A 25,781-nucleotide genomic window follows, 5' to 3' on the forward strand; every position below is an offset into this window, starting at 1 on the left:
GTGGGCTAGTCATTCCAGATGGAAGATTGGATGAGAATAAACCTCCAGAGCCTCAGTTGAAACCGTATCATGCCTCTAAGGGAAGCCTTCCTGAGTGCAGACAATTACACTGAAGTTTTCTGGGAAGGAGGAGAAGGGGTGAGGAATCAAGCTTGGAAGCATAAAGACCTGAAGGAAATGGGATGGATTTTCAGCAGCTCCCACAGCCCCAAACCTTTGCTTCCAGAGCTTCCCTCTGTGAGCTGCTGTAGTGGCACTTCTCACAGGGAGCCTAAAGAGACCTTTCCTTCCTCCTGCTGTGTAGTAAAAGCCATAAAGGGGAGGGTGTGGGAGTTAATGCTGTGTTAACTCCCACCGGGATACCCACAGGCTCTGGAAGGGAATGTGCATTAGCATGGCTCTGGCTTTCCCTGGCTTCAGCCTCACTGTCAGCATTGAGAAACAGGCCCTTTGAAGGCAGGGACAGCTTGATGCAGGTTATGTGCTGGCTCTTGGTTTCTCCTGCCCTCTTTGCCATCTCCACTGCCCCTAGACCATGGTCATCAGTAGGATTATAGAAACAACGTGATCGTGGAGTTTGCAGCCCTTTGCTAAGTTTTGCATATGCAAAAGTCCACTTCTTAGGAGTGGAAGCCAAAAAGCACAGTGAGAGCATGTCCCAGCTTGGATAAAGAACTCTTGACCAGACCTCAGTGTATTTGAGGTGATTCTCCTCCCCTTGTCACTGCTGAATTACCTCTCGAGAGGCTGCAGAGAGCTGCTGCAGTGCACTGTGAGCTCCCTTCCTGTTCACTAAAGGTCAAGTGGAACCCCTTTGTGTAGCATGAGGTGACATGGCTGTTCTGAGTAATTAGGTTAAAAACACATCTGTATCTCTTTGTGGTACCCGAAACACTGACTAAAATCGAGAAGGGAATAACAGAGCAGTTGCAAACGTGCTTCAGGAGAACTTGTCTCACACTCTGAAATACCCACTGTTGCAATAAAATTAGCATGAAGGGAAAATGCCAAAGAAAGAGGAGGTGGAGAAGCTGTCAGATACTTTTACAAGTGCTGGTTTTAGTTCAGCAGCAGAGATCTTGGGGTCAGGTTTGTTCTTCTGTTCTGTTTAGCACCTAGCACTAGGAGGAGATAACGGGAGAGAAGCAGCAGCTCTGGAGCTCATGGTACGTGTTCCTGGGTTCAAAAGCATATTCACTGCTTGCCTGTTTGTTCAGGGTACGACAGGCAGCACCAGTGGTGCCAGCACAACACAGCTGCCTGGAAATAAGGTGTTCTTGAGCAGTTGCATCCCTCCTCCAAGGGAGGTGGAGCTCCTTTAATCTCCTTCCCCTTCTCCCTTTTCCAGCTGACCTCCTGGGCTCAATAAATAACACCTCAGGAGGCTGCAGGAATCAGCCAACAGTGAGTAGCCTGCAAAGGGGGCAGAATTCCACCTTTGCAGTCTTTGCTGAAGGATCTACAATCGTTCATTTAAGTTGTATTTTTAAATACTGTCCTTGCCTTCCTTTCACCCTCCCAGCGTTAAATGTGATTCTAGAGGGGACTTTTCTAGGGTTCAGCTGGCACCGAGTGTCTAAACCAACCCAGACGCTGCCTCTTGGAGTGCCTGGTATTGCTCTCCTCTTACCATTCTCTGTTTGGGAATGGCTCACCTGCCTGAATACAGAGCAGAGGGAGATTGAGCTGAGCCTTTAGAAATGGCTGCAGGGATTTGTCCACCTGATCCCTATTTATTTTAATAGGGCAGTTAGTTCTCCAGAGCTGCCTCTCAGACCTAATCCTGTGGCTCCACAACCAAGGGGTGTAAGCTTTTGACCCTCATTGGGTTAAGTCTTATTTTGGCTGTTTATCCATCCATGTATCCATGCGAACCGGGTGTTTGTGCTGGTTTTGCCTCTGCAGAGACTGCATGATGGAGTTCCAGTGATGTTGTGCTGTACTTTGACATTTGTATTCTGCTTTTGTTTTGAGGTGAAGTGAGGGAAATCCAGAGAAACTGTTTAAATCCACCTGAAGGAGTTTGCATTCACCTCCTTACACAGGGGCTTTCCTTGGCAAGACCTGTTGTTGAGCTGTGTTTGCAGTAGGGATCCCAGTACTATCCCAGTACCAACCCAGCACAGTAGGTAGACTGCAACTGCACCCTGTATTCTTGCTTGTTTTCTTTAGTGGTGGACTCGGCAGTGCTGGGGAATGGTTGGACTTGATCTTAAAGGTCTTTTCCAACCTCTTGGATTCTATGACTCTGATTCTTTTCACACAGCTGAAAGCACAGGGACATTGTAGGGTGCAGGGGACATGGTTTTCAGTTGGATTCAGGAATTGCTGGGAAATGGGCACTGAGGGGAAAACAAAGGGGAGCACGAGTGGATGCTTCATGCATCTCTGTAGTAAGTATTAGCAGTGCTAATGTCATCACACCCTGTGTTGTGCTATTGCAGGACATCTTCAGTACCACTGCAGGTATCATATGGAGCTGGCATGTAAAGACATCCAAGGTCTTGGACCTTTCTATGTCCTTCCAGCTCTGTCCTGTGACAGCTCAGAGCACTATTTCTTTGGTCTGTTGTCCTGGATGGTGCATGGACTCCAAGAGTCTCCGGGAAATAACATGGGAAAGCAAGCCTGTTTTCAGGAAGTTTTAAGTTCAGCCTGCAGGGGTCCAGTCCTTCCCTGAAAATAGTTGAGATGCAGCAAATGGGAAGCAATCGAAAATCAGTGGCTAAACTTCCTAGGCTTTTTTGTGTGACAAGCTACTCTGGGGCATGATACGGTCCTTCGCTTTGTCTTGTTCTTCAACCTAGAATGGACACGACCCTATCTGCCTCTGGATACAGGTGCACAGAGAGCGCATAAATCAGGTCTACTTTCAGGATGTAAATGGCTCTGAACTTGGTAGGATAAAACAGGGAGAAGAGAATCCCCTCATTCCTTACCCCTCCCTGGGAAATGGGGAAGGTACTGGCTTTTAGCTGCTCCCTTCCCATGCCTTGAGGACCCAGGGGAACACAGGTGTGCCCATAGAAATGTGTGAAGACATGTGCATGCTAATGGCACCTAAATATAGCAGCTACTCCATGCTCTTGTTAGCCTGTCAAATGACTACTCAGTCTCCTAGGCTGTGTCAAATCCTGGTATTACTCACCTCCGTGACTAATTCCTTATGGAGGGCCCCTGAAGAGGTTTAGAAAACAAGTCCTCTTGCTCTGGGGCACAAAACTTGTCTTTTTTGCTGGCTTTGGTTAATGAGAGGAGAAACTGCTGGCGACAGACTCACCCTGCACTGCAGACACAGAGTCCTCAAGCAGGTTTTCTCCATGGTGCCCTTGGGAGGAGCTGTATGCACCGTGTCTGCAGGAAAGCCCAGAGCTGTTAATTGGAACTGGAGGGTTCTGCAGGAGGAAGATGGGATGGGAGCAAGCCTTGGGTGGGATTTCACTTTCACAGGCATCTCCAGTGCAGATGCTCTCCGGCTAGGACAGAGCTGCTTAGCAGCGCACAAGAGGATCACGCGGCAGCAGAGGAGTCTGTGTCTGCTTGGAACTGCAGGGGGGGAATTAGGATTGGCAGAGTGTAATTGGTAAAGCTTGTGTTTGGCTGGGATTTTGACTTGCACAGGCCCAGAAAATCACCAAGTAAATAAGTCAGGACCTTAAATTTGCTCTCCAGCACCTCTGATGGCCAAGTGTACCCAAGCGCGTTGATTCAAGAAGGAAGAGTGCCACCTATTGAGTCCCACATCTCCCCTCCTTCAGCGGGCTACAACGTTATCCCAGCCAGGTACTTTCCAAGCCCAGGTCAGCATCCTTCATGTGATGGGAAGGAGCCACAGCCTGCGGTGGTAGACTCATACAAGGGAAAGCCAGGAGGATACACTGCAAACTGGGTGGGGTTTATTTCACACAGGTGTGCTGTGTTAAAGCAGTGAATGTCAGCTGCAAAAGTTGCCATCAGGAAGCTTCCAACTATAGACCCTTTTCTGGAGCGAGTTCTGAAGAAAACCTGCAAATAGTTCTGTGCAGGTTATGCTAACATGGCTTTATGTACATTAGGTTGTTTGATTTGGTGGCTTTGGGTGAAAGAAACTAGGCTTGCCTCAGAGGAGGTGTTGGATGTGTGAGCAGGTTGGTTGCTTGAAGTTTTATGTCCATGGTGGAAGCATTGCTGGAAGCCACCTAAGAACCCGCTGCCTCTGTCAGCAGCTTGGCACAGACTTTGTTTCCCACCTCGGAGAAACACTTAAATCCCTAAGAGGAGAGATACCAGTTTCCAGACAAGATGTTTCACCTTTAAAACATACCCCACCCCCCCTTAATTCCAGTTAACTTGCCTTCTAGTTTCCCTCCCAGGAGAGATGGGTTTTTTCCACCTGCTCAGAACACTCTTCCCTTTGGTATTTCGTGCCTTTTTTTCCCTTCCAGCTTCTTGGTTTTTATCCTTTTGATGAATTATTCACCTCTCTTGGGGTTTGTTTGGTTTTTTCTTTCATATTCTCTTTGTGTTTATCCTCACAACATACAACTCCCAACCCTCCCTGCTCCCAGTCAAATACTCGTCAGAAAGGCGCTGTATTTGTTGGTCATTCATTTCCCAGTGTTATATACACACATGTATTGTAAACCATCCGGTTTCATCTTGTGTTGCCCCTGATGTGCTGAGCCAACTGGTTGCATATTTCTGTGAGTAGTTTTGGTTTATCCTTGGTTGTGTTGGTCCCCAGGGTCTAAGTGGGACCTGCGACTCTAGCAACCTGCCCTAGTGGAAGGCGTCCCTGCCCGTCGCAGGGGGTTGGAACTGGATGAGCTTTAAGCTCCCTTCCAACACAAACCATTCTATTGATTCTGTGATCTGCACACTCTGTGGTGGTAGATGCATCCTTGCCTTGACTAGCTTATGTGAAGGGCAACTGTCATCCTCAATTGGGACATACCTCTTTCTGGTGCTGTCAGCCACAGACTGAGGACATATCAGTCCTTAGCAGTGCCAAGAAGGGAGAGATTCCTCGGAGCCTAAGAAGCTAAGCAGGAACTTGGCATGCTTTTAGCCTCATGCTTGATACTCTCAGACTCTCTTCCCTTTCGTTCATTCCGCTGTTGAAGCTGAAGAGCACGTATTAAAACTCTAAGGAGGCATCTCTAGTAGTTGTTCAAAATCAGTTCATTTTTTATTGGATTGGAAGCCAGGCTTCATGGGCTAAACCCACCCCCTGAGGACCGGGATACGGAATTGCAGAGAGTCAGGATTTACTCTGGATAATTGACTTTCTCTCCTGTGTCCACCCTCTCTCTCACATTCACCTAAGGAACCCTCCCTATCATCACTTCTCTGCAGTGCTGATGCTGAGAGGCCTTTGTGCCCAGCAGCCTCAGCCATGGAGATGTATTAAATTAAACATAGACACACTCCACAGCCCTGAGGCTATTAACCCCCCCTGCATGCAAATAATCCACTGTGGTCTAAGTAGAATAACTTATGTTTGGACCCTGGTTCTTGCCCAGTTCATTTCCACACCTGCGGGAGTGACCTTCAAAACTTGCTCCAGGCTCTGTCTCCAAAGTCATTTTCTCATTAGTGGCAATGAAATGTATTGTGGAGCTCTTGCTGTGGCTCTGCATCTCTGGGGAGGCAAGTGCAGAACAACACTGCAATCCCTGCCCACAAATCACACTCCTGCTTGGTTTTCTTCCCCGAGTCCTCCTCCCTTTGCCTCCACAATCATGTAATTAAGGTTAAAGAAGGTCCTTGCAGTGTGTTCCCAAAGGTTGCAATGAGCAGGAGCTGCCATTTGAGATGCTCTGGGGACGTGGATGTGCTGGTGGATGCACTGCAGTGGCTCCCAGGATGTGTTTTGCCCTTTGTCCCACCTCATCTGCCTTTGCTTAGCTGGTCCCAGGACTGAATCTCTCTTAAAACAATACAGTTTATCCCTATAGTAAACATGCTGTAGAATTACTTGGTCTGGTACCAGGATAAAACCCCAAGCCCTCTGTTGTGCATCGAGTCCTTGTCATCCATCAAGCAGGGGTCACAGTAACTGCAGATCATACGCTCTGGTCTCAAAACCTGCAGGAAATCAGTCTTTGTTACATGGAAAATAAAGCAGTCTATGGGGAAAATAACCATAAATGTTCATTATTTGTACAGGAAAATCAATTTGTAGGCCAATTGACCAAATAAAGTAATACAATTTGCTGGGAAATCCCCCAGGTGTGGCAGGCAAATCACAAAGTGGAAATGGAAGCAGCGGTTTCCATGGATGTCTGCGGTGGTTTGAGGGTGGGAGGGATGTGGGGAAGGGAGACAGAGCTTCAGAAAGTGAATTAAAGGACAGAAAAGGGGTGCTTTAGCCAGCTGAAGGGTACTAGTGAAAGGGGGAGAAGGGGAGATGATGACAGACACACAACTGTTCTCAGTTCTCCCTCATTTTGGCATCCACACAGCAAATCTTGGGCAATTCATTGCCACGGAGTGGAATAAAATCAGATCATCACCCCAGAATGATGGTTCTCATTAAGGGTTTTCTCTAAGGAGGTTCTGTGGGTCTCATGCCAGTGTAAATGCTGTTTGCAGCATTAGTGCAGAACTGATTGTTTCCAAACAGGGAACCCAAGAGATGGATTTTCTGTGCCTGGACAGCTCTTTGTCACAGGTACATGTTGACACTGGTCAAGGTAAAGGAGGTAAGGATGAATTTGTCAGTCTCTTCCAGTTACCAGAGCCACATCCTTTGTGCTGTCTGGAGTGGAGGCTATGTCTGTGCACATACAAGGCAATAAGATTGGGAGGGAGAGAGGACATCCTCTTCAGCTGCTCTTTACTTGCAAGGATGTATTTGTGACCATAGCACCCTTCTAGTGCTGAGGTGTTGTAATCCAGTGTGGTGGTTGGAAAGGGTCCACAGAGCTGCTTTTCCACACTGACTGTGAATATATTGCCCCTTTGGCTTTGGAAGTGCAGCGGGCTGCTCCTGGCTCTGCGGTGGCCTCTCTGTTGACTTAGCTCATCAGCTTACATATCTCCATCACACTTTGCACCACTGTGGAACAGACCCGGTGCTCCTCACTGGCCTTCCAGCTGTGTTAAAAGCCCTTAAATAACCAGAGCTTACAAACCAGGTTGTGCTTTCCAAATGAGAAGTACTGCACAGTGGCAGCATCGCTGTAGCAGATGACAGGCTTCTTGGCTCAGCTTCCCCTTGCTTTTGGCTCTCTGTGCCAGGGAAGGGGCTCCAGGGAGGCTGTAGCTTCACTTTGCAGCATGCAGCAGGTGTCAGAGCTTCTAATTTGTAAAGAAGGGTCCTTCCAGAGGCTGGAGTGGTGCTGCAGAACATGTTCTGTATAGGCAAACCCTGCCACTGAGCCCCGGCTGTGCTTCACAGAACCACACGATGGTGTGGGTTGAAGGGACCTTAAAGCTCATCCAGTTTCAACCCCCCTGCCACAGGCAGGGACACCTTCCACTAGAGCAGCTTGCTCCAAGCCCCATCCAGTCGTCAGGATTGTCAGGATTAGGCCTAGAGAGTCTGCTGGAGCACCGTTATTCCCAGAACCTGTTGTCCCCCTGGCTGCAGCTCTTAGCTGTATGCTGAATTGCTTCCTCAACTTGGCCTCTGGTCATTGCCAGCACGTGTAAACCACTTCCAAGAGACTCTGATGAGCACAGTTCCCAAAACCTGGAACAGTCTTTGTGGTGTGAACTGCCTTTATTTGTGCCTCACCATTACTTTCTGTTCCCTTTTGCTCCCTCTGTACTTTGGGCCATCCCTCCCCTGCTGGAATGATTCCAGTGTAACACTGATGCCACTGGAAAGAGCAGATGAATAACAAACCTGTTAGTGGTCAGGTTAAAGGGCTGGCCTGCACCTGAGGGGGAGGCAGGAGAATAGATGCAGCAGACGGCTGCTGGCTCTTCTTTTATTCATTTGTTCCTTACTGAACAGGAGGTGAGGACCTGGACAGCTTCTCCTGGCCCTGACCTCAGGTTTGATGGAGAAGCTGGTAAGTGCAGGGCAGCACAACTGGGCCTGCGCTGGCTTTGCTACCAAAGCACTGGTAGCACATCGGCCTGGAACGTCTAATGAAGGCCCAGGGGAGAGAGGGGATTATCTTGGAAGGCAGCTTGACCCTTTCTTAGGTGTTTACACTCATCGCAGCTGAAAGTAGATGCACACCCTGGCAGTTTCCCTCCAGGGGGATGTGTGGGCTCCCTTGCGGGGTAATTTCCCTAACCAAAGCCATTTGAGCAGGTTTATTATTTGCGAAAGTAAAAGGAAAAGTATTCCAGGCTCTCGGAACCTCCCCCTTTCCTTTTCCCTACCTTTAGCAGCAATAAAAAGCGAGCGAAAACGCTGTCTGGACTTGAGGATTTCCTTCACATATGGAAAAGATTTTGCATTCTTCAGCTCCCAGCATTGGCAGCACGCAAACCTCCCCTCCTGCCTTCCCCCAGCATTCCCGGTCTGTTCCCTGTATTTCCCAGCTCTACGTATACAGAAGGAATGCATGTGCTGCATAAAATCCAGTGGAAATCAGTGTTGAATCACGGGCATGTGGATCCTCTTGCAAACAGCTTTGATCAATATGCAAACTCTTTGGGCATTTGCATCTCTGTGCTTTAAAGGGATGCTGAAGTGGTGTCCATAGGGACTGCACCTGCTCCTCTTCTTGGGTCAACTCCCTGTGGGATCAGCCATTCAGGGTTTGGCTGTCAGTTCATGTGGACTGGAAAAGCTTTGCTTTCATGTGCTTTTTTCCTTTTCCATGGAGCTTTTTGCCTTGCAGCTCTCCTTTCCATTGCTGGGATCTATTAAATGCTCACCAGGGACTCTCTCTGCGAGGAATCTTTCCTTTCCTGGCTGGCTTTGAATGTCGCACCAGGGCGTTCAGCTCTTCTGACCTTGCTGCAGTAGCTCCCAGGGCAGGAAACCTTTCCTAACCCTCCCTTCCTGTCTCTCCCCCAAGTCAGGCCGATGCTCCCCGCCCGTCATCCCATCTGCAAAGCTCTCCCAGGGATCTTATGCAACTGTTGGGCTTTCGGTATTCTTGGCTGGGAGCACACGGCTCCAGGGGAGACTTACGAGGGGATTGGATGAGTGGGGGGAACAGATTGCATTCTGTAGCTCTATTGACCCCACGTAGCCACATAGAGAGGAATTTCACCCTCCTGTTATCTGCAAGGAAGGAACATCACCACCGTTTTCTTCTCCATATTTCTGACTCTCCTATGCTTTTGTGATCAGGCTTCCAGGTTTCTCCACTCAGGTAACCCACCGCTGTGCCCAGGTTGTGGGGATTTATACTTGCAGCTGCATCTCTAGACGTGGGTAATGGGGAGCTTGCAACAGCGCATTGGTCCCCATCTGATTTTTCCTGGGGCAAGGAAGTGTGCTTGTCTGTGATTGGGGAAAACAAAGCCACCCCCCACCCAGCCAGTGCTTTGAGAGGCAGTGAAAGCAATTAATGGTGTCAGAAGACCCAGGGAGGGTGAGGTGGTGAGTGACTGAGGGCTGGGCTGACGCAGGCATGCCTGGGTGGAGAGCTGGGCATGCCTGGGGAATAGAGGGCTATTGACTCCATCTCCAGCTGTGTTTCGTTAGCTGGAATCATAACCCACAATATTAATCTCTAACAATGTATAAAGGGAGCCCTAATACACGAGGCAGCTCTGCAGTGCCCTCAACACTCACCCTTGCAAAGGCTTTGGGAGTTGTAGAAACCTTTTACTTCCTGGTTACGCTCATTAGGGAGAGGAGAAGTGATGTTCTGTCCAAGGGGTGGGGAAATCCTTGTGTTAGGAAAGGGAGGTGCAGGCTCGGAAGAGGTTTCCCCTGAGCTGAGTCAGTGTTTGTCCTGACAGCAAACATCTTTGACTCCTCTCAGGCATGGAGGAGGCGGTGCAGGGTAGGGGAGAGCACCCGTGTGATAACTGCAGCAGGGTTTTGGCTGGATTTCACCCACAGATGTATTGTGGAGAACAGGTCCTCAGTGAGGATCCATCCTTCATTCCCACTGCTCTCAGGGCTGGAATCTGTTCCTTATACCACCTTCTGCCTGTACTCCCTCGGCCAGGGAGCTGGCAGGCAGCCTGGCTTTGCTGGGCTGAGCTATAAGATGTATTTAGTGCTCCATATACTTCATCCGGGGGTGCTGCTCCTGCACTAGCAGCTGGTGGCTCTGGAGCTATAGAAAATGCTCCTTATGACCCACTAGCCAAAAGAGCCCTACCAGTGTAAAGAAGCCAGCTGGCAAAGCCCCACCTTCCCCTTCCCTTCCCTTCATGTGTGTAGAAATGGAGCTATTTAACAGGGGTAGCCAGAGTCCCAAGGTGCCTGATGCTCTGCAGAAGGTGCCTTATTGATTGGTCTGTTCTCCCAAGCATCAGATATTGCAGTGAACATCCACAAGTCAGGAGGCAGTTTGCTTCTGAAAGTACTCGAACCTTCAGATTTAGTCCCTGGCAGCGTTCAAGGCCAGGTTGGACACAGGGGCTTGAAGCAAGCTGCTCCAGTGGAATGGGTCCCTGCCCGTGATAGGGGTTGGAACTGGATGAGCTTTAAGGTCCCAACCCAAACCAGTCTGTGGTTCTGTGAGATCACTCTAATGACACTGTCACACAAATACAAGCTTTTTTAATGTGAGATTATGAGGTTTACATCAAATATCTATAAATCTTAATGTACCTCCCGTTACATAGCGATGCCACTGCAAGACTCTTGAGTGTATTCTTGCACCTAACACTGCTTTAAGTACACTGCATGCCAGGTGATGGCTGATAAACTTGAACCTGACTGCTTGTGTACCTCCACATACTGCTCAGCTCTGTAGGTACTTGCCTGTCCTATGTCTGTACCAAAGCGACAAAGGGCTTCAGCAAGAGCCATAGTCACAGGGATGAGTCCATGCATGGAGAGTGCTTCTCACAGATGAGTGTATTTTCTTTGTTGCTTGGACCAGTGCCTTTTCAAGTCAATGGAAAGACAATTGATTGTAGCGGGCTCTGGCCCAGGCTTCTGGCTACCTTTGTGCTTAATTTAAAAGTAATGTGTATCTCCTGTGAATGCCTCTAAACAGATTAAGCAAGTGCAATTGATTCAAAACTGACTGTAGATGAACATAAAAGGCAAAATTGATTAGCTCGGTCTATTTTAATTTTCTGGGAATGGGGAAAACGTCAGAAAGAAATAAATAAACTGCCCCAAACCTAATGGCACAAGTACAAAATAAACACAACTTAAAAGGAAAGGCATTGCCAGTGCTGGAATGCAGGTGTTTGCAGGGACACTGGAACTGCTGTGGTCAGAAGAAAAGCAGTGCAGGTCATCTGTGAGCAGAGATTGCTGCAGGTGCAGGTGCACGTTCTCTCTTCCATTCATGTTTAAAGGAAGAAGCTCTGTGCGTTGGGTAATATCATAGAATCCCAGCCTGGTTTATGTTGAAGGGACCTTAAAGCTCATCCAGCTCCAACCCCTGCCACGGGCAGGGACCCCTTCCACTGGAGCAGCTTGCTCCAAGCCCCTGTGTCCAACCTGGCCTTGAGCACTGCCAGGGATGGGGCAGCCACAGCTTCTCTGGGCACCCTGTGCCAGCGCCTCAGCACCCTCACAGGGAAGAGCTTCTGCCTAAGAGCTCAGCTCAGTCTCCCCTCAGGCAGGTTCAAGCCATTCCCCTTGGCCTGTCTCTACAGGCCCTTGTCCCAAGCCCCTCTCCAGGTTTCCTGCAGCCCCTTTAGGCACTGGAGCTGCTCTCAGGTCTCCCCTTCAGGAGCTTTCTCTTTTCCAGTCTGAACAAGCCCAGCTCTCAGCCTGTCTTCATATGGATATCTATAGAGATACGTACATACATATTTGTATATTACATATATAGGCTTATATATCTCTGTGTGTCTATATATAGGTGTCTATGTGCGCAGCAGCTGTAGGCATATTCCAGGAAGGAATAAGCATTCTGAGGAGCAGGGGAGGGGGAACCTGCGTTCCTGGTCTGGTGGGCTGTTGCTCTGGGTTCATTGCCTCCCTGTTTGCTGCACTCTCACTCTTGTTAGAGCTGATGAGTCCCTGGGCAGTCACTGAGACCTGGTAACTGCTCCAAGGTACCGTAATGGCCATAAAATGATTTTTAGTGTCTGCTCAGTGCTGTTCTCTTCAGGCTGTGGAGTCACAGCAGGGAGTGAATTGTGATTATTTTGAAGTGGAAATTTGCACACCCCTCGCCTCCCCCTTTAATTGTTATGATAAATTGCAACTTCAGACACACACACATATATATATATAAAGCTCTGGCATGATAAAGCTCACGCTGATTTATGTCCTAGCTTTTCAGCATGACTGAACTCTGGCGCACATACTGCCCTCCTTGCTCTTCCTCCCCCTGCCTCTGCTCCTCCCTGCTGTCCATTAGCTGGAGTCACTAAGGTGGTTTACACAGAGGGTAAGCTTGGTGCACATGCTGGAACAGGAACGGGATCAGGGGTGGAAATACCCCTCAGTATGCAAGAAGTATTTAAGGGTAGGAGATGCGTGTTTTGTGCGAGATGTTCCTTCAGGGAGCAGACAGTGAGAAACCTCTGTGCACAGGGCTCTGTGTGTGTATCTCTGCCACTGTGGAGGGAGCCCACAGGGTTAGAACTCACTACAAAGCCTCTGCAGCTTCATCCAAGTACTTGGGATACTTGGAGGTGTAGGAGCGTTCACCTTGTTGCTGTCCATGGGTTTGTCTTCTTCACATCACGCCAAAGAAGAAAGTGTGTGTTGTTTTCCTTGCATCCATGTGTTTTCCCATTTCTAAGCTAGTCTGGCCCATTGCTCCTCTCTCCCTTGGGTGTCTGCTGTTCACAGACACCTGTGTTCTTGGCTTGGATGTGCATCAGAATGGGAAGCTAATGCGCTTCCTTGGGGTGATGCCTTCCAGATGGATTTAGCCAATTATCACAGCGATCAGGGCTCCCCGTAATGACCACAAATGGAATTTATTGATGGAGGTAAACAAGAAGGTTTTGCTTTGTATTTGGGGAAAGTTCTTCATTCGTTTAATTAAAAGAGCCTGGGCTCTTCCAGCACTTGTGCTTCCTCCATCCTCCCCTGTAGAGCCAGGCTGACTCCAGGACCATTTTGCCAGGTTTATATGGAAAGTTGGAGTCCATGTTTCAGAGAACCTGTTACCAGTTAGTTGTTACTCTGCATTTACTCCACCTATTCCACACACTTATCTTCCTTGCTAAGGTCATGTTTCTTCTCTATGACTTGTCCTATCGAAGGAAGTCCTATTGAAGGAAGTATTCCTGCATACCTGTATGAGGAACATGCAGGAATCTTTTCTTCACTTCCCCTCACTGTTGTTCCCTTCCCAGTTTCAGGATTGTGTTTGTTAAAATGCTGAATTCTGGGGGGCAATGACATGATGGTCTCCTTGTGTCTCTGTGTACATCTTCCTCTTGTGTTACGGCTGTCTTGGTCCATCACAGGTCAAGCTAAACACGCCAAGTGCTGGAAACGTATTCTGTCACAGTGAGAGCTAAAACCCATCAGGCTCTATGTCAGGCTGCACTAGGCTCATACAAATGGTACAAACATAGAGTAATCTGTCACACATTCTCACTACGTGCAGGCCGGGAGGTTGGGGTTGTGTTGTGCTGCGTTCTGCACACAAATACACATGCAGTGGGAAAGCAGCTTTTGCCTCCTGGGGGTTCTCCTGCTGTTTACTTGTGTCATGTCAGAAGGGGAGCACACTGCCAGGACCACCTAGGGAAGGCCTGCACAAGGCAGGACCTGCTCGGTTCACCTGAGCATGCAAATGAACAGTGAGAAGGAGCCTCAGTAATTCAAGATGAATTGATGTGGCCTGTTCACTGGTGTGAGGGGCAACCTTGCTGCTGGCTGGCGGAGGCAGTTTTCCCTTTGCAGTCAAAAGTGGTCTAGATTATCTGGATCACGTCCTCCTGGGCTGCTGGCAAAGGTTTAATGTAATCCAGTCTGCTATGTTAATGGACAATAGGAAATATTCTGGAGAGAGAGACTGCTGCCATCTCCCTTTTCTATTGGCATGGATGAGATGCAACCTAGGAATGAAGAGGTGGGAAGAGGCTGGAAGTGCATGGCTTGATTAGAACTAGAACTACTTAGAAATGTGCTTCTGCTGAAAAGTCATTTGCAAAGTGAACACAGCCTTTGCCCACCCAACATCAGCCTGAAACCTGCGCTGATGCCATTTGAGGCTGCCTGGCCCTCCATTGCCTAACCAAGTTCTTGTTTTCCTCTCTTGTCTTCTCTTCCTGCCCTTGCCCATCGCACCTAATTCCATCCTGTGGCAGAACCGGGGTCGCCTGGCAGAGAAGAGGACGATCCCCTTACCTCCAACCAAGATCCCGAAGAAAGAGCTGACCTCTGTTTTCTCACATAGCGACGACAGCGAAGAGAGCGATAAGAGCAATGGTCAGCACCCTGAAGTAAAGCAGGAGGAGGATCTCCACATCAGTATCATGAAAAGAAGGTAAATTCCTCCCAGGGAGTGCTGCACTGCAAGAGCAAAGGCAGAGAAAACTGGGCAGCGGGTGACCAGCCTTTGTGGGCTGCCAATGGAGTCGCCTCCAGGGCCTGAAATTCAAGTGCAGATGTCACATTATACCTCAGAAGGAGTAGCTGGCTCCTCTTTTCTACTTACTCACTCCTGTTTGGGGTGAGTAGGGTTCTATGGAGCCTTGTGTTTGCACTAAAGGTGTCTGGATTTGCAGATTGTCAGTTGTATTTCATCCTCTGTCCAGCATTCTCTGTCCTTGTGTCTGATGAGGCCAAAGAATTCCACGACCAGGAAGTCATCTGTAGGCTTTTTACATAGCTGTTTGAAAATACACAGAGGTGTCCGGATCCAAAGTCCTGCCTTTTGCTTTCAGTTGTCTCCAAGTTGTGATCTAATATAAACTGGATAATTCAGTGTTGGGGAACAGAGTTTGGGAAGGAGATAGCAGCACGGATTACGTGTTACTGACTACAAGTGTCAAAGGGCATAGCTGGGTCTCTCTGATCCTGAGTGCCTCTGTAGCCTAGAAGTAGAAGTAATGGAGTTGCAGTAGGAAAGAGTCACTTAGATACTGGGTCTCATCTCAGTTCTCATGTATTTTGGTGGTGTCTTTCTCAGTACCATCTACATTCAGCCTGGAGCCATGCAGGTTTAAAAGAAGAAGGGAAGGGGTTGTCTTGGGTTACTGTCACTTGGGCCTCAGTGCCCATAATATTCAGCTGCAGAATTTTGGGTTCTCTCATCCCCCTGATAAAAGATGATGTTTAGAAGACCTGTAACTACAGGAAAATAAACACCTGAAGGCTGTGTGCCTCAGCCTCCCATGCATATCATTGCCACTCATCTTGATTGTCATCTTCCTCTGATGCATAAAATCACTCCGATTCTAAGACAAGCCCTATAAAAACAGAGGAGTGGAAACCGAAGGCATGTAATTGCTTTTCTTATGTTTTATGTGTTTCTTGCTCCTGAGCAGATAAGCTATTCCCCCCCCGCCCTGCCCTTTGCTTTCCAACAGATGCTGGTACATTGAGCAGCTGAGGGCTTGAAAGCAGGGAGACAAAACAGTAACCAGCCCCTCTCATAAAACCCACCTGTAATTAAAGTGTGGGGTTATCACTGCAGCTTTGGGTCCTCATTCTTACCCTGAAACCGTAAAGGTGTTTGGGGAATGCATGTGCGCAGGAGCCACAGAGAGGAGGGAGCCCTCCCCATCAGCTTTGGTGACCTGCCCTTCTTCTCCTGCCCCCTTTAATTATGCTTTTAATGCGGCAGAATGACAGTGCTGGGTTGTCTCATTAGGAGGGAGAACCACACGCTCACTGTATAATTGATATGCTCGGCCCCCCAATACAAAGTGCTCTTATCTTCAATCTTTAATTACTGTAATTGCTTTGCCTTGTTTATTAGGAAATGAAGGGGAAATACTTAATAGTTATTAGGCAGCAGTCCCTCAGCTAACCATGTCTGTGCTTTCCAATCAGTTTCATAGAATAGTTGAGCAGTTTGGCTCAGGGTCTCTTATTTAAGCTTTGTCTTGATTCCTTAGAGGAGGGCATAATTCTTCCCAGATAGTTTAGACTCTCCTTGCATTTGTACAGTTCTGCTCCTTTCCATTTTCCTGGGAGCTCTGGTAGAGTGTGTAGGGGAAGAGCTGGAATAACTGGGGCAGACAGGGGCAGGCAGCTCAATGAGTGCAGTACCAACAGAGATAGAGCACGTAATTCAGTGTCCAGGCAGGGAATATCCACTGCTCCAATCCCTCAGCGTTTCCAAGCATTTTATCCTTTGCAAATGGGTCTCCCAGCCTTCCTGTCCCAGACTGCCCATTTCCACTGGCTCAAGAGCAGTGGATGGAGAGGGATGTGACTCCAGTCCTGCTGAGGAGCACGCTCTGCCTGTTCCCAGCATCATTATAGGGACAGGGGTGGAAGGTGTGATGGGGCTGGCTCCAGGGACAGCAGCAGCATCATAAAGGCCAGACAGCTCACAGACATGACAGCTGGGGCCCATCAGAGGCAATGCCCCATCTGCTTGCTGCTGTTAATTCACCTGTTGTATCCTCCCCCATTGGTGATGGATTGGGCTGAGGTTTTATTGTCTCCCACTGAGAGGAAGAAATAGGTTAAACTGTGATAGCAGAAAACAAGGTCAGGGCCTGAGCAAACCTGTGTTTTCCTCTTGTTCCCCTGGATGGCCCTCGTGCACACCTGCATTCATGTGCCATTATAAACGCTTGCATTGTACAGTGTTGGCTTTTCTTTTGTCTCCTATTCCTAATTTCCTTTATATTGACCATTTCCTTCTGCTGTTGGCACGAGGGAATGCTTTCTGCTACTTTGAGGTCTGGGCATTGGTGAAGAAAAGACTCTAGGGATTAGAATATGAGTCAGAAGCTTAGTTTCTTGGCTGGTCCCTCACCATAGCCTTTGACAGTTATTGTCTCCATGATCTTAGGCAGTTGCCCATGGTAGTGGCCTTCAGAGGAGATCTGAAGCAGAGAAAACCTGCCTCAGGATGTTGTTGCAGCCCTCGAAAGGAGCAGACCTGGAACTGTTACTGAAGTCAGTGCATGCCAGCTCATTACACAGCCAAGCCCTTGCAAAACCGTGTCACTGCTGACACAGGCTGTGAGCACTCAGCTCTGAAGAGGATTGGGACAGTGTTGCAGAGGAAAATCCCTTTTCTTTTGATCACATTTCTGGTTCCTGAAGGTCTGGCTCTTTTACAACATTGCCTACATGCACCATTGCAGCCATGTCACCTGCGTGGTTATTTTGGTCCTAATGATACCGGTATAGCTGAGGTGGTACAAGAACTAGAGCAGGCTTCAATTAGAAACCGGGGCTTCATGAAGCCTTTTTCCTCACAGGCTGTGACCTGAGCTGCCTCTTCCCAGCAAGAGAAACTAAAAGTTACAGGATCACAGAACCAGCAGCATGGGCTCATCCAGTTCCAACCCCTGCCACGGGCAGGGACCCCTTCCGCTGGAGCAACTTGCTCCAAGCCACTGTGTGCAACCTGGCCTTGAGCACTGCCAGGGATGGGGCAGCCACAGCTTCTCTGGGCAGCCTGTGCCAGCTCCTCAGCACCTTCACAGGGAAGAACTTGTGCCTAAGATCTATCCTAAATCTGCCCTGTTTCAGTTTGAACCCATCTCCTTGTCCTGTCACTACAGTCCCTAATGAAGAGCCCCTCTCTGGCCAGAGATGCTTTTTTGTTACTGCTCTGGTTTATCCTAGGCACAAAATAAGCAAAGCAGAGGAAGTTTGAGATGACAAATCCCATTGCTCTGCAATAGTTTGGAGAACATTAACTTCCTTAACCTCACTGGAATATTCCATCCGACACTGATAGATGCATTACCTCAGAAAAGTCCATGAGCTTTTCCACACTGAGGTTCAAACTGCCTTCAAGGGTCTCCATTATGTTACCCCAAGAACCAGTGTAAAGCCAGCATAGCCATAGAGTAAGGTTCAACTTCAACAGGAAGATCCTCATATGCTGTTGGATTTATGCCCAGCATTGTCTTATGGTGTATGAATTGAATTTGGATTTTAAAGACTGGCATTTCTCATTAGTGTCGGAGGGGAAGAGAAGGGGGGAAATGTAATGATAGCAGCTGAGATTTAAACAGGGTAGGTTAGGAGCTGCTCACGCAGAGCTGTAAGTCCCCAGCCAAGTGGGATGGCTTGGCTAACAATAAGAGGCAGTAAATACTTAAGAACCTGTTTAAAATGGTGGAATTTTTTGACCTTCCTCTGAAGGAATCCTTTGGGATATCAGTAAACGTACAGTGAGCTGAGAGCGGGCAGGATAGCAAATGGGGCTGTAGCAATAGGACATGTTGGGGAGGGACTGTTCATTAGGAACTGTAGTGGTAGGACAAGGGGTAACGGGTTCAAACTTAAACAGGGGCAGTTTAGATTGGATCTAAGGAGGAAATTCTTTCCTGTTAGGGTGGTGAGGCACTGGAATGGGTTGCCCAGGGAGGTTGTGAGTGCTCCATCCCTGCAGTGTTCAAGGCCGTGTCGGACAGAGGTGTCAGGTGTGAGGTGTCCCTGCCCATGGCAGGGGGGTTGGAACTGGATGATCTTTAGGTCCTTTCCAACCCCAACTATTCTATGGTTACATGATTCTATGTATGGCAAAAATGCCTTGGAAATTCTTTCGTGGGTTGGGAGCAGAAGGAGGAGCAGGTTCTACAATGGGAGCACACAACAGGCGGGTTCCTTGCCTTGCCATTGCTCTGAAATGAAAGCCGTTTTGAGGAGCAGTGAAAGTTGTCCTGTAACAGGGTGTCTGTGCCATGAGAAGCAGTTTCCTAGAAAAGCTCATTGTGCCCTTAAATCCTTCCTCAGCTTTTTATGTCACTCCTCACACACCCCAAAGCTTCTCTGGGCCTGTCAGCAGCATGTCACACATGACATTAGTGCTACTTCAGACCAGAGGAGAGCATTTGAAATGAAAGATGCTTACTCAAGGAGTGATGGGACACTCTCTCCTTGCCCCTATTCGAACATGAACATGGATAGCATCCAGGCAGGGGCAAGTTGCTCTCCCCTGTCCCCCAGCATCCTTCACCTCACAGACTGGTTTGACAGCAATTCTCCTCTCTCTGCCCATTTTCTAATAGTGAAATTACTGACCTCCACTAAGCCTTAATGGCTCGTGGCTGTCAGCCTTTCACCACCTGCCTTTCTAAGTGGAAAGCTATTTCTTACATCCCATAAGGCTGCTGCTCTTTGACTCCCTAATTGATTGAAGATCAAACCCAAGCACCCCCCCCCCCCCATTATATTTGTCACAAGCACCTGCTTGGAATTCAGGGCTCTGAGGCCCCAGTGCCTTCTCAGCTGATGTGCAATGCACAAAACACTGCCTTTACCTTCCTCCTCTAGCTTGGCCTCTATCTGAACTGCTTCCAAACACTGGGAGCACTGCCCTGTGTGACATCCCTGCTCCCGTGGAGCTGTTCCATGGCAGGATATACCACACAACGATGCTTTTTACCTGCTGCCAAAGCCAGAGCATGGCTGGGGGCTCGGCTGAGCTGACAAGCTCTTCCAAGCAGGAGAGAAACGAGACACATGACAGAGCAGGGCTGCGGGCTCCAGCCGTGAACCAGGCTCTTAGATTAGATCCGACAGCCCTTCTTCTAATTGCTATGACTCAAGGGGAGGGAGGCAGGGCCCCTCTTGTGGCTGGAGACATATTCTGCTGCTTTATGACACTTCTTACACAGCTTCCACTGGTTATTTGCTGTTAATCCCTTCTTCCTTCCTCTGCAACCCTTTATTTTTTGTTCTCCTTTCTCTTTCCTCCCTCCTTTCCCCTTTTTCTCTCTCACTTAATAACAGTCACTGTATTCAATAAATATATTAAAGAACCCTCTGGGAAGCAAAGGCTGGACTTGGTCCAGAGTGCCAGGAAGCATGTCATTGCCCTAATGAGGACATACACTTGATGGGGGAGAGAGGGAGGGAAGATGGCTACTTACTTCCCAGGGATGCTGCAGGATAAAACCAGCAAGAAATCTGTTCTTGCCCAGGAAGGAGATAGGAGAGCAGAAAGCAAGGTGAACTGTGAGAATGAAAGCAAATGCAATCTTGACCCACACATGCTCTCTGTGTCTCCTTGTATCTGACCCTTGCAACATCAATTCCATGGTGGAGAATAACCCACATGCCCCATGTCTAGGTCTCAATCTTGGTGCAGTCTTAAGGCCATTCTTCCAGTCATCACATATGAGGTTTCCTGCAGGGGCCAACCCTTGTTTATTGCCTGCACAAGCTTCTTAATATTGGCAGCCTGAAAACAGCATGGAATGGATACAGGGAGACTGTGGAAGCTGAGACAGCATGGGAAGAGCAACCTGCTGTAGTGGAAGGTGTCCCTGCCCATGGCAAGGGGTTGGAACTGGATGAGCTTTAAGGTCCCATCCAACCCAACCCAACCCAATCTAGGACTCTATGATCCTGTAGTCTCTACTGAACACTTTCTAACTGCTCCCACTGTGTCTGAGACCTTGGGTTGCTGAGGAGGTGGGAGAGGCAGTAGCAGCAGTAACACCTTTGCCTGGTGATGGCTTTTATTTCTCCCCTTCCTTTTCTGTTACTAATTAACAGGGGACTGGCTCCTGCTCCCCATGCTTTATACAACCCAAGGACAGGCTTGTGTAGCTGATAGTTTGCAAATGATTCGTAATTTGATTTCAATGGGATGAATGACCCCTTACAGCAAGATGTACATTAGCCTCAGGAATCTAATTGGTGATAACAGGCGTAGAGAATGCTTGGTTCTGCTCCTCATCCCGCCCTCCTCCCACCCCAAAAGAAAAGATAACGAGAATTTAATTTCATTCTCACCTATCCATTTGTCTAAATATGGGTGTTTAATTACCCATCTCGGCAGATAGATGTTTCTGCCTCCGTGTGGATCTGAGCTATTCCCTTGGTATGAGGTGTGTCCCCCCCCTTACCACTCCCTGATGCAGTGTTCTTGTACTTTGAGGTTTAGCTGTGCTAGGTCTCATGTATGAGATGTGCCTTTGCCTGACTCTAGGATCACGCTCTGCAGCCTGCCCGTGTCGGTACCTGCAGCAGATAGTGAGAAGTTACATCTTGTGGGAGGCTGAGTTTAACATAGAGATGAAACCCTGAGTGGAGAGCCCGCAGCCCAGGCAAGCTCCTGCTCTGCTCTTAGTTCCCTTTGCTGCCTGAGCACATCATTGCAGCCCTGCTCTGAGAGTCCAGGATGAAAAACACTCCTTTACCTGCCAGGTAGTGTTACAGTAGGTGCATTCTACTGCATGTTGTAAGCCCAAGGGACAGGCATGTAGTTAGCTGAGCTTTGGTGGTAGAGCAGAACAGGGTTACTTACACCTTGCTTGTTAGGCTCTGAACACTGCTTGGAGGAAATGCATGTTGCCTCCTGAGGCCCATGGGGCAAGTTACCCTAAACACAGGTTTGCTGAATTGAAAGCATGATCAGGAAAGGGATCATGGAGTTCTAATGAATCAGAAACATGGCTTTTAACATATCTATAACTCAGCATAAACAGGAGAAGCACAAGGTTCCTTTTCAGCAGTTTCATTTCCAGCTGGTCCCGCAGTGTTCATTGCTGGGCAGTGTTTGGAGCTCTCCCAAGGTTCTCATTTGCACAGTGCAAGGTGTTGAGCTGGAATTAAAGGGGGTTTATAAAGGTTTTGTGGATGAGGAAACCTTGTCTTGGAGGGAGCAGCGTGGAATCAGGCTGACGACCCAGTTCCGCTCTCGTGTGAGCAGGCCAGACCCTTCTGTGCCTATCAGCCCCATCAGGGCTTTGAATTGGCTTTGAACTTTGGATTCAGAGCAGCTTACCTGGAAAGCCCAAATGTGTCCCAGAGCTTGGCCACACTTCAGTTCATGGAAGCACTACTCAGTGCCCCAGGTTGGTCTGTTTTAAATGTCCAGAGTTTCACTTCGAAGAACGACTGTTACTGCTGCAAGCTCAGTAGCTGGGAAGTGCCTATTCCATTTCTATTTGCAGATAAAGTGCTGGGAAGGTGGAAAGCTGGGATAGGTCTTTTAAACTGTTGTAGATGAGAAAGAAAAATAGGAAAATCTAGGAACAATAGGAATTACCGAGTACGGCTCTTGAGCATAGCTTCGTTGGTGGAAGGTAACATCTGCCATAATCTAACCATCCCCTAAAAGAACTATTTAGAGCAACCAGGCTGCCTGCCTGAGAGCACACCAGGAATGCTATCACATTAGTAAAACCTGCAGCACCATCCTGTCTTGGATGTGAAATTGTTTCCGTGCTAAGGGTTGTTTTCAGTTGATTTCTGAGCTAGGCTGAAGCAGAGGCACCCATTCAGGAAAGCACTTAAACAGACACTCAAACCCGAGTTAAGTCCCATTGACTTCCCTGGTCATGCTTAAGTGCTTTCTGGCCCAATTCAGAGCACATTCAAATAGAGAGAAAGGCTCTCTTTCACTTCAGCAGGCTTTAGATTAGGTTGCTTCTGCAGTCAGGTGGTCTTCAGCTACACACTCGCTTCTTCTAGTTGAGGACAGGGGCAGGAATGTTGTCGGGATACACAAAATGCACAAAAATACATTTGGCTTCTGCTACTTGTCATATTTTCAGCCACTTTTGTTTAATGCATTTGGGAGCCTACATCTGCAGGAGCTGATTTATACACACAGCTAAGAACCAGCATGTTCACTGCCCGATGCTGAGAGATGTGGGAGTGGGTTTGTGCAAGCAGCCGGGCTCAGATGGATGGGGTTCTCATCCATCATGTTGACATGGAGAAACAGTGGTGGCCACAGAGCACTGGGCTGGTGGTGGGGGGGTCAGAGCTCGAGTGGAGACACCGGACCACAGAAGGTCAAGCATCTGTCTTAGCCCTCTGGGTCGGTGTGGATGCTGTCGAGTAGCAAGAGAGAAAAAGCAGAACAACAGCAAAACCCCAAGTCCCTTGGCTGCTGTGTGTTAATTCAGGACATTGTTCATCCAGAAGCTGCTGTTCCTGCTTGTCAGCAGCAGAGTGACAGAATCCATGGAATTAATTTCCGAGGTGGGAAATGGCTAATAATTTATTTACAGCTGGGGCGGGTGCGGAGGAGGGAACGCAGCGCAGCCACGTTTGGGTTTCCTTCAGGAAATGTCACTGCTTAGCTCTTGCTGCTTCCTCAGAACGTGCCCTATTAGTGGAGACAGCATCCTGCAGTCCCCACACCTATTAGAGAGGCTGCATGCAGCAAGGAGGAGTTCTCTCACCGCTGTACAGCTCACCTGCAGGGCTCATTTACAGCAGTGGGTCCTGCTGCGGGCATGCAGGACTCACATGTGTGCAGTGCGGCTCCTCGCAGCACCCCATGGCTCAGGACGGGGCTGTAGCTGTGGTTGAGAACTAGGCAGAGGGACCATGGGTGGGTTGTTATGAGGGAGCGGATCTGTTAAGTGGCAAGAGATGCAGTGCATGTGCCATTGACCTCTCTGTTTGTTTGTTAACAGGATACACACCCACTGGGATTTAAACATCTCCTTCCGAGAGACCTCTTGCAGGTACCATTTTGGGGCACCCTCTTTGTATGGTAGGCTAAGAGTTTATGATCTGTTACTGCCATATGGATGCTGTTAGATGTAAATGAACGTTTCTGTCAGTGCTGTGGGGTTTTTTTGCTTCCTCCTTTGTTCCTTTTTCTCCCCTTACAAATCCTTTATTTTGTTTTCATTTGGGGGAATATTGTGGGGGGAAGCAGCCTCTTATGTTGGGAGAGAGAATTGATTAGACTAAAGAAAGCCCATTATTGATTTATGTGTTTGTTTTAGTTCCTTTTTGGAAGCATGCAAGGTTGGGGTGGCCCAGACATATTTCCCAGCATGAGACATGAGAATCTGCATCTCACGTGTGCAGAAGTGATTCTTTGTGCAGAAGGCTCATTGAAGGCCATAGTAACTGATGCTCCTGAGTTGCTCAGGAGGTGTGTTTAGCCAGCTTAACTCAGTGCTACCTGTAAAGGTGGCACAAATGGCAAGAATCACTGAGTGAAAGATGCTTTAGATAATATGATTCCCCTGTGACACCCTGGTCCTGCAAAACTTTAAGCATGTACTCATTCAGCTGCAGCGTATGAAGTGTTACAGCCAATAGGACTGTGCATTTGACACTGTGAAGTGCAAATGGGTTGAAATACAGCTGCAGAAGTGCAGTGCAAGAGGATTTACGAGTGGGTAGAAGTTGACATTCAAATGACAAGTGTTTTACAAAGCATAAATGCAAGAAATGAGGTAAAAGTCTGCATTGTGAGAGGAGAAGGATTGCCAAACCAGTGGTGGATTGGTTTTGAAGTCTGGTTTCCTGCACTCACAGATCCCTTAAGAAAGTGGAACTTCATCAGTGGAAGATACCCAGTTATAGGCATGAATATTCCTTTGTGACCTCTGGTCAGTTGATAACCTGAGCATGGTGTGTTTTCATTGATAGTAGTCATAAACTTCTCTAATCCTTTAAAAAGTAGCTGCAGAATTTGCACTAGAAGAAGAAAACTGGCATTTTGAACCTTGGTTTAAGCTGAATCAGAGCAAAATAGCTGAGTCTGGTATTAATTAATTTGTGCAGCAGAGAAGGAGGTAGATGGGGTGTAGAAGAGTCCAGAATCTGGTTCTGAATGTGCTGCATACACACTGATACTGTAGGAAGCAGGATCTGGTCCACTGGATCTGCCTGCAAGTAGCAGTCCATTAAGAGCATCTTTGTTTTGCTAGAAGTAGTTTATGATGCTGTGTGTGAACTTCCTGCTCTTCAAAACAGTAGGAAAATACTACTACTGCTACTGGTACTACTACTGCTACTGGTACTACTACTGCTACTACTGCCACTGCATGCTAGACACTACACAGACTTTTAAGTAATGATTCATACTCTGGAGAGAGCAGATTGTCTGAGCAAGGGAGTGCAAATAAATTTATCTGATGACTTCTTTGACAAGAGTTAATGTGTGTAAGACTCAGTGCAGCAAATGTAATGTTGACTTAAGAGAACATTGTTTAAGAGCTTTAGGGAGACGTACCCATCTGTACTGTGGGAGATGTGGGCATCGTGATGTGGCCAGGTTGAACGAAGCCTTGGGTGCCATGGTTTAGTGTGAGGTGTCCTTGCCCATGGCAGGGGGTTGGAACTGGATGATCTTAAGGCCCTTTCCAACCCAAACCATTCTATGATCTCTGTTGTACACACTTTTGCATGTACACCCACTCACTCCCTACTCCAGCCTGAGGACAAATTGGACTGCTGTGTTGCCAGCATTGGTGTGTGAAGGTTGTAGCCTGAACAGTGCCTGTGGAAGGACAAGTCCGTCTCTGTTTCACTGAGTACTGGCATATGAATTATGTCCTGGCACCCCCATGAGGCTCAGAGGAGGCCGTGGGGAGTGAAGGGTGGGAAAGCTGCACTGATTCACACTCCATTAGGGAATGAATGAGGGCAGAGGTACTCACTGGTATGTATGTAAGCACAGACTTCGGCCCTGAAGCATAAACCCCCATAACTCCTAAAATTGACAATGTTAAGGATACAAAAACCACCCGGATCAGAGAGCATCTGGAAGCTGGTCTAGAAAGCACATCTCATGCAGCACTCATATAAAAAACCCACTGAGGGAGGGCGTTTATATGGCAGCCGTTAGACTAAAATCCCTGGTTTGTTGCTGTAAGCTTTTGGGGCTAAAATACAAAGGGATGGATTCCTTCCAGCAGAACCTTGCATGATA

At 48.2% G+C, this 25,781-nt stretch overlaps 1 protein-coding gene across 1 annotated transcript in view; it reads left to right on the plus strand.

Annotated features, from left to right (window-relative positions):
* SAMD11 (sterile alpha motif domain containing 11) overlaps nucleotides 1-25,781 on the plus strand; it is a 109,306-nt gene that overhangs the window by 18,758 nt on the left and 64,767 nt on the right. The window contains exons 4-5 of the mRNA XM_065696615.1: nucleotides 14,311-14,489; nucleotides 23,524-23,574. Of these exons, the coding sequence (XP_065552687.1) occupies nucleotides 14,311-14,489; nucleotides 23,524-23,574 (230 nt within the window). The remainder of the gene's footprint in view (nucleotides 1-14,310; nucleotides 14,490-23,523; nucleotides 23,575-25,781) is intronic.

The sequence above is a fragment of the Lathamus discolor genome, chromosome 16, assembly GCF_037157495.1.
Source record: "Lathamus discolor isolate bLatDis1 chromosome 16, bLatDis1.hap1, whole genome shotgun sequence".
Lineage (NCBI taxonomy): Eukaryota > Metazoa > Chordata > Aves > Psittaciformes > Psittacidae > Lathamus > Lathamus discolor.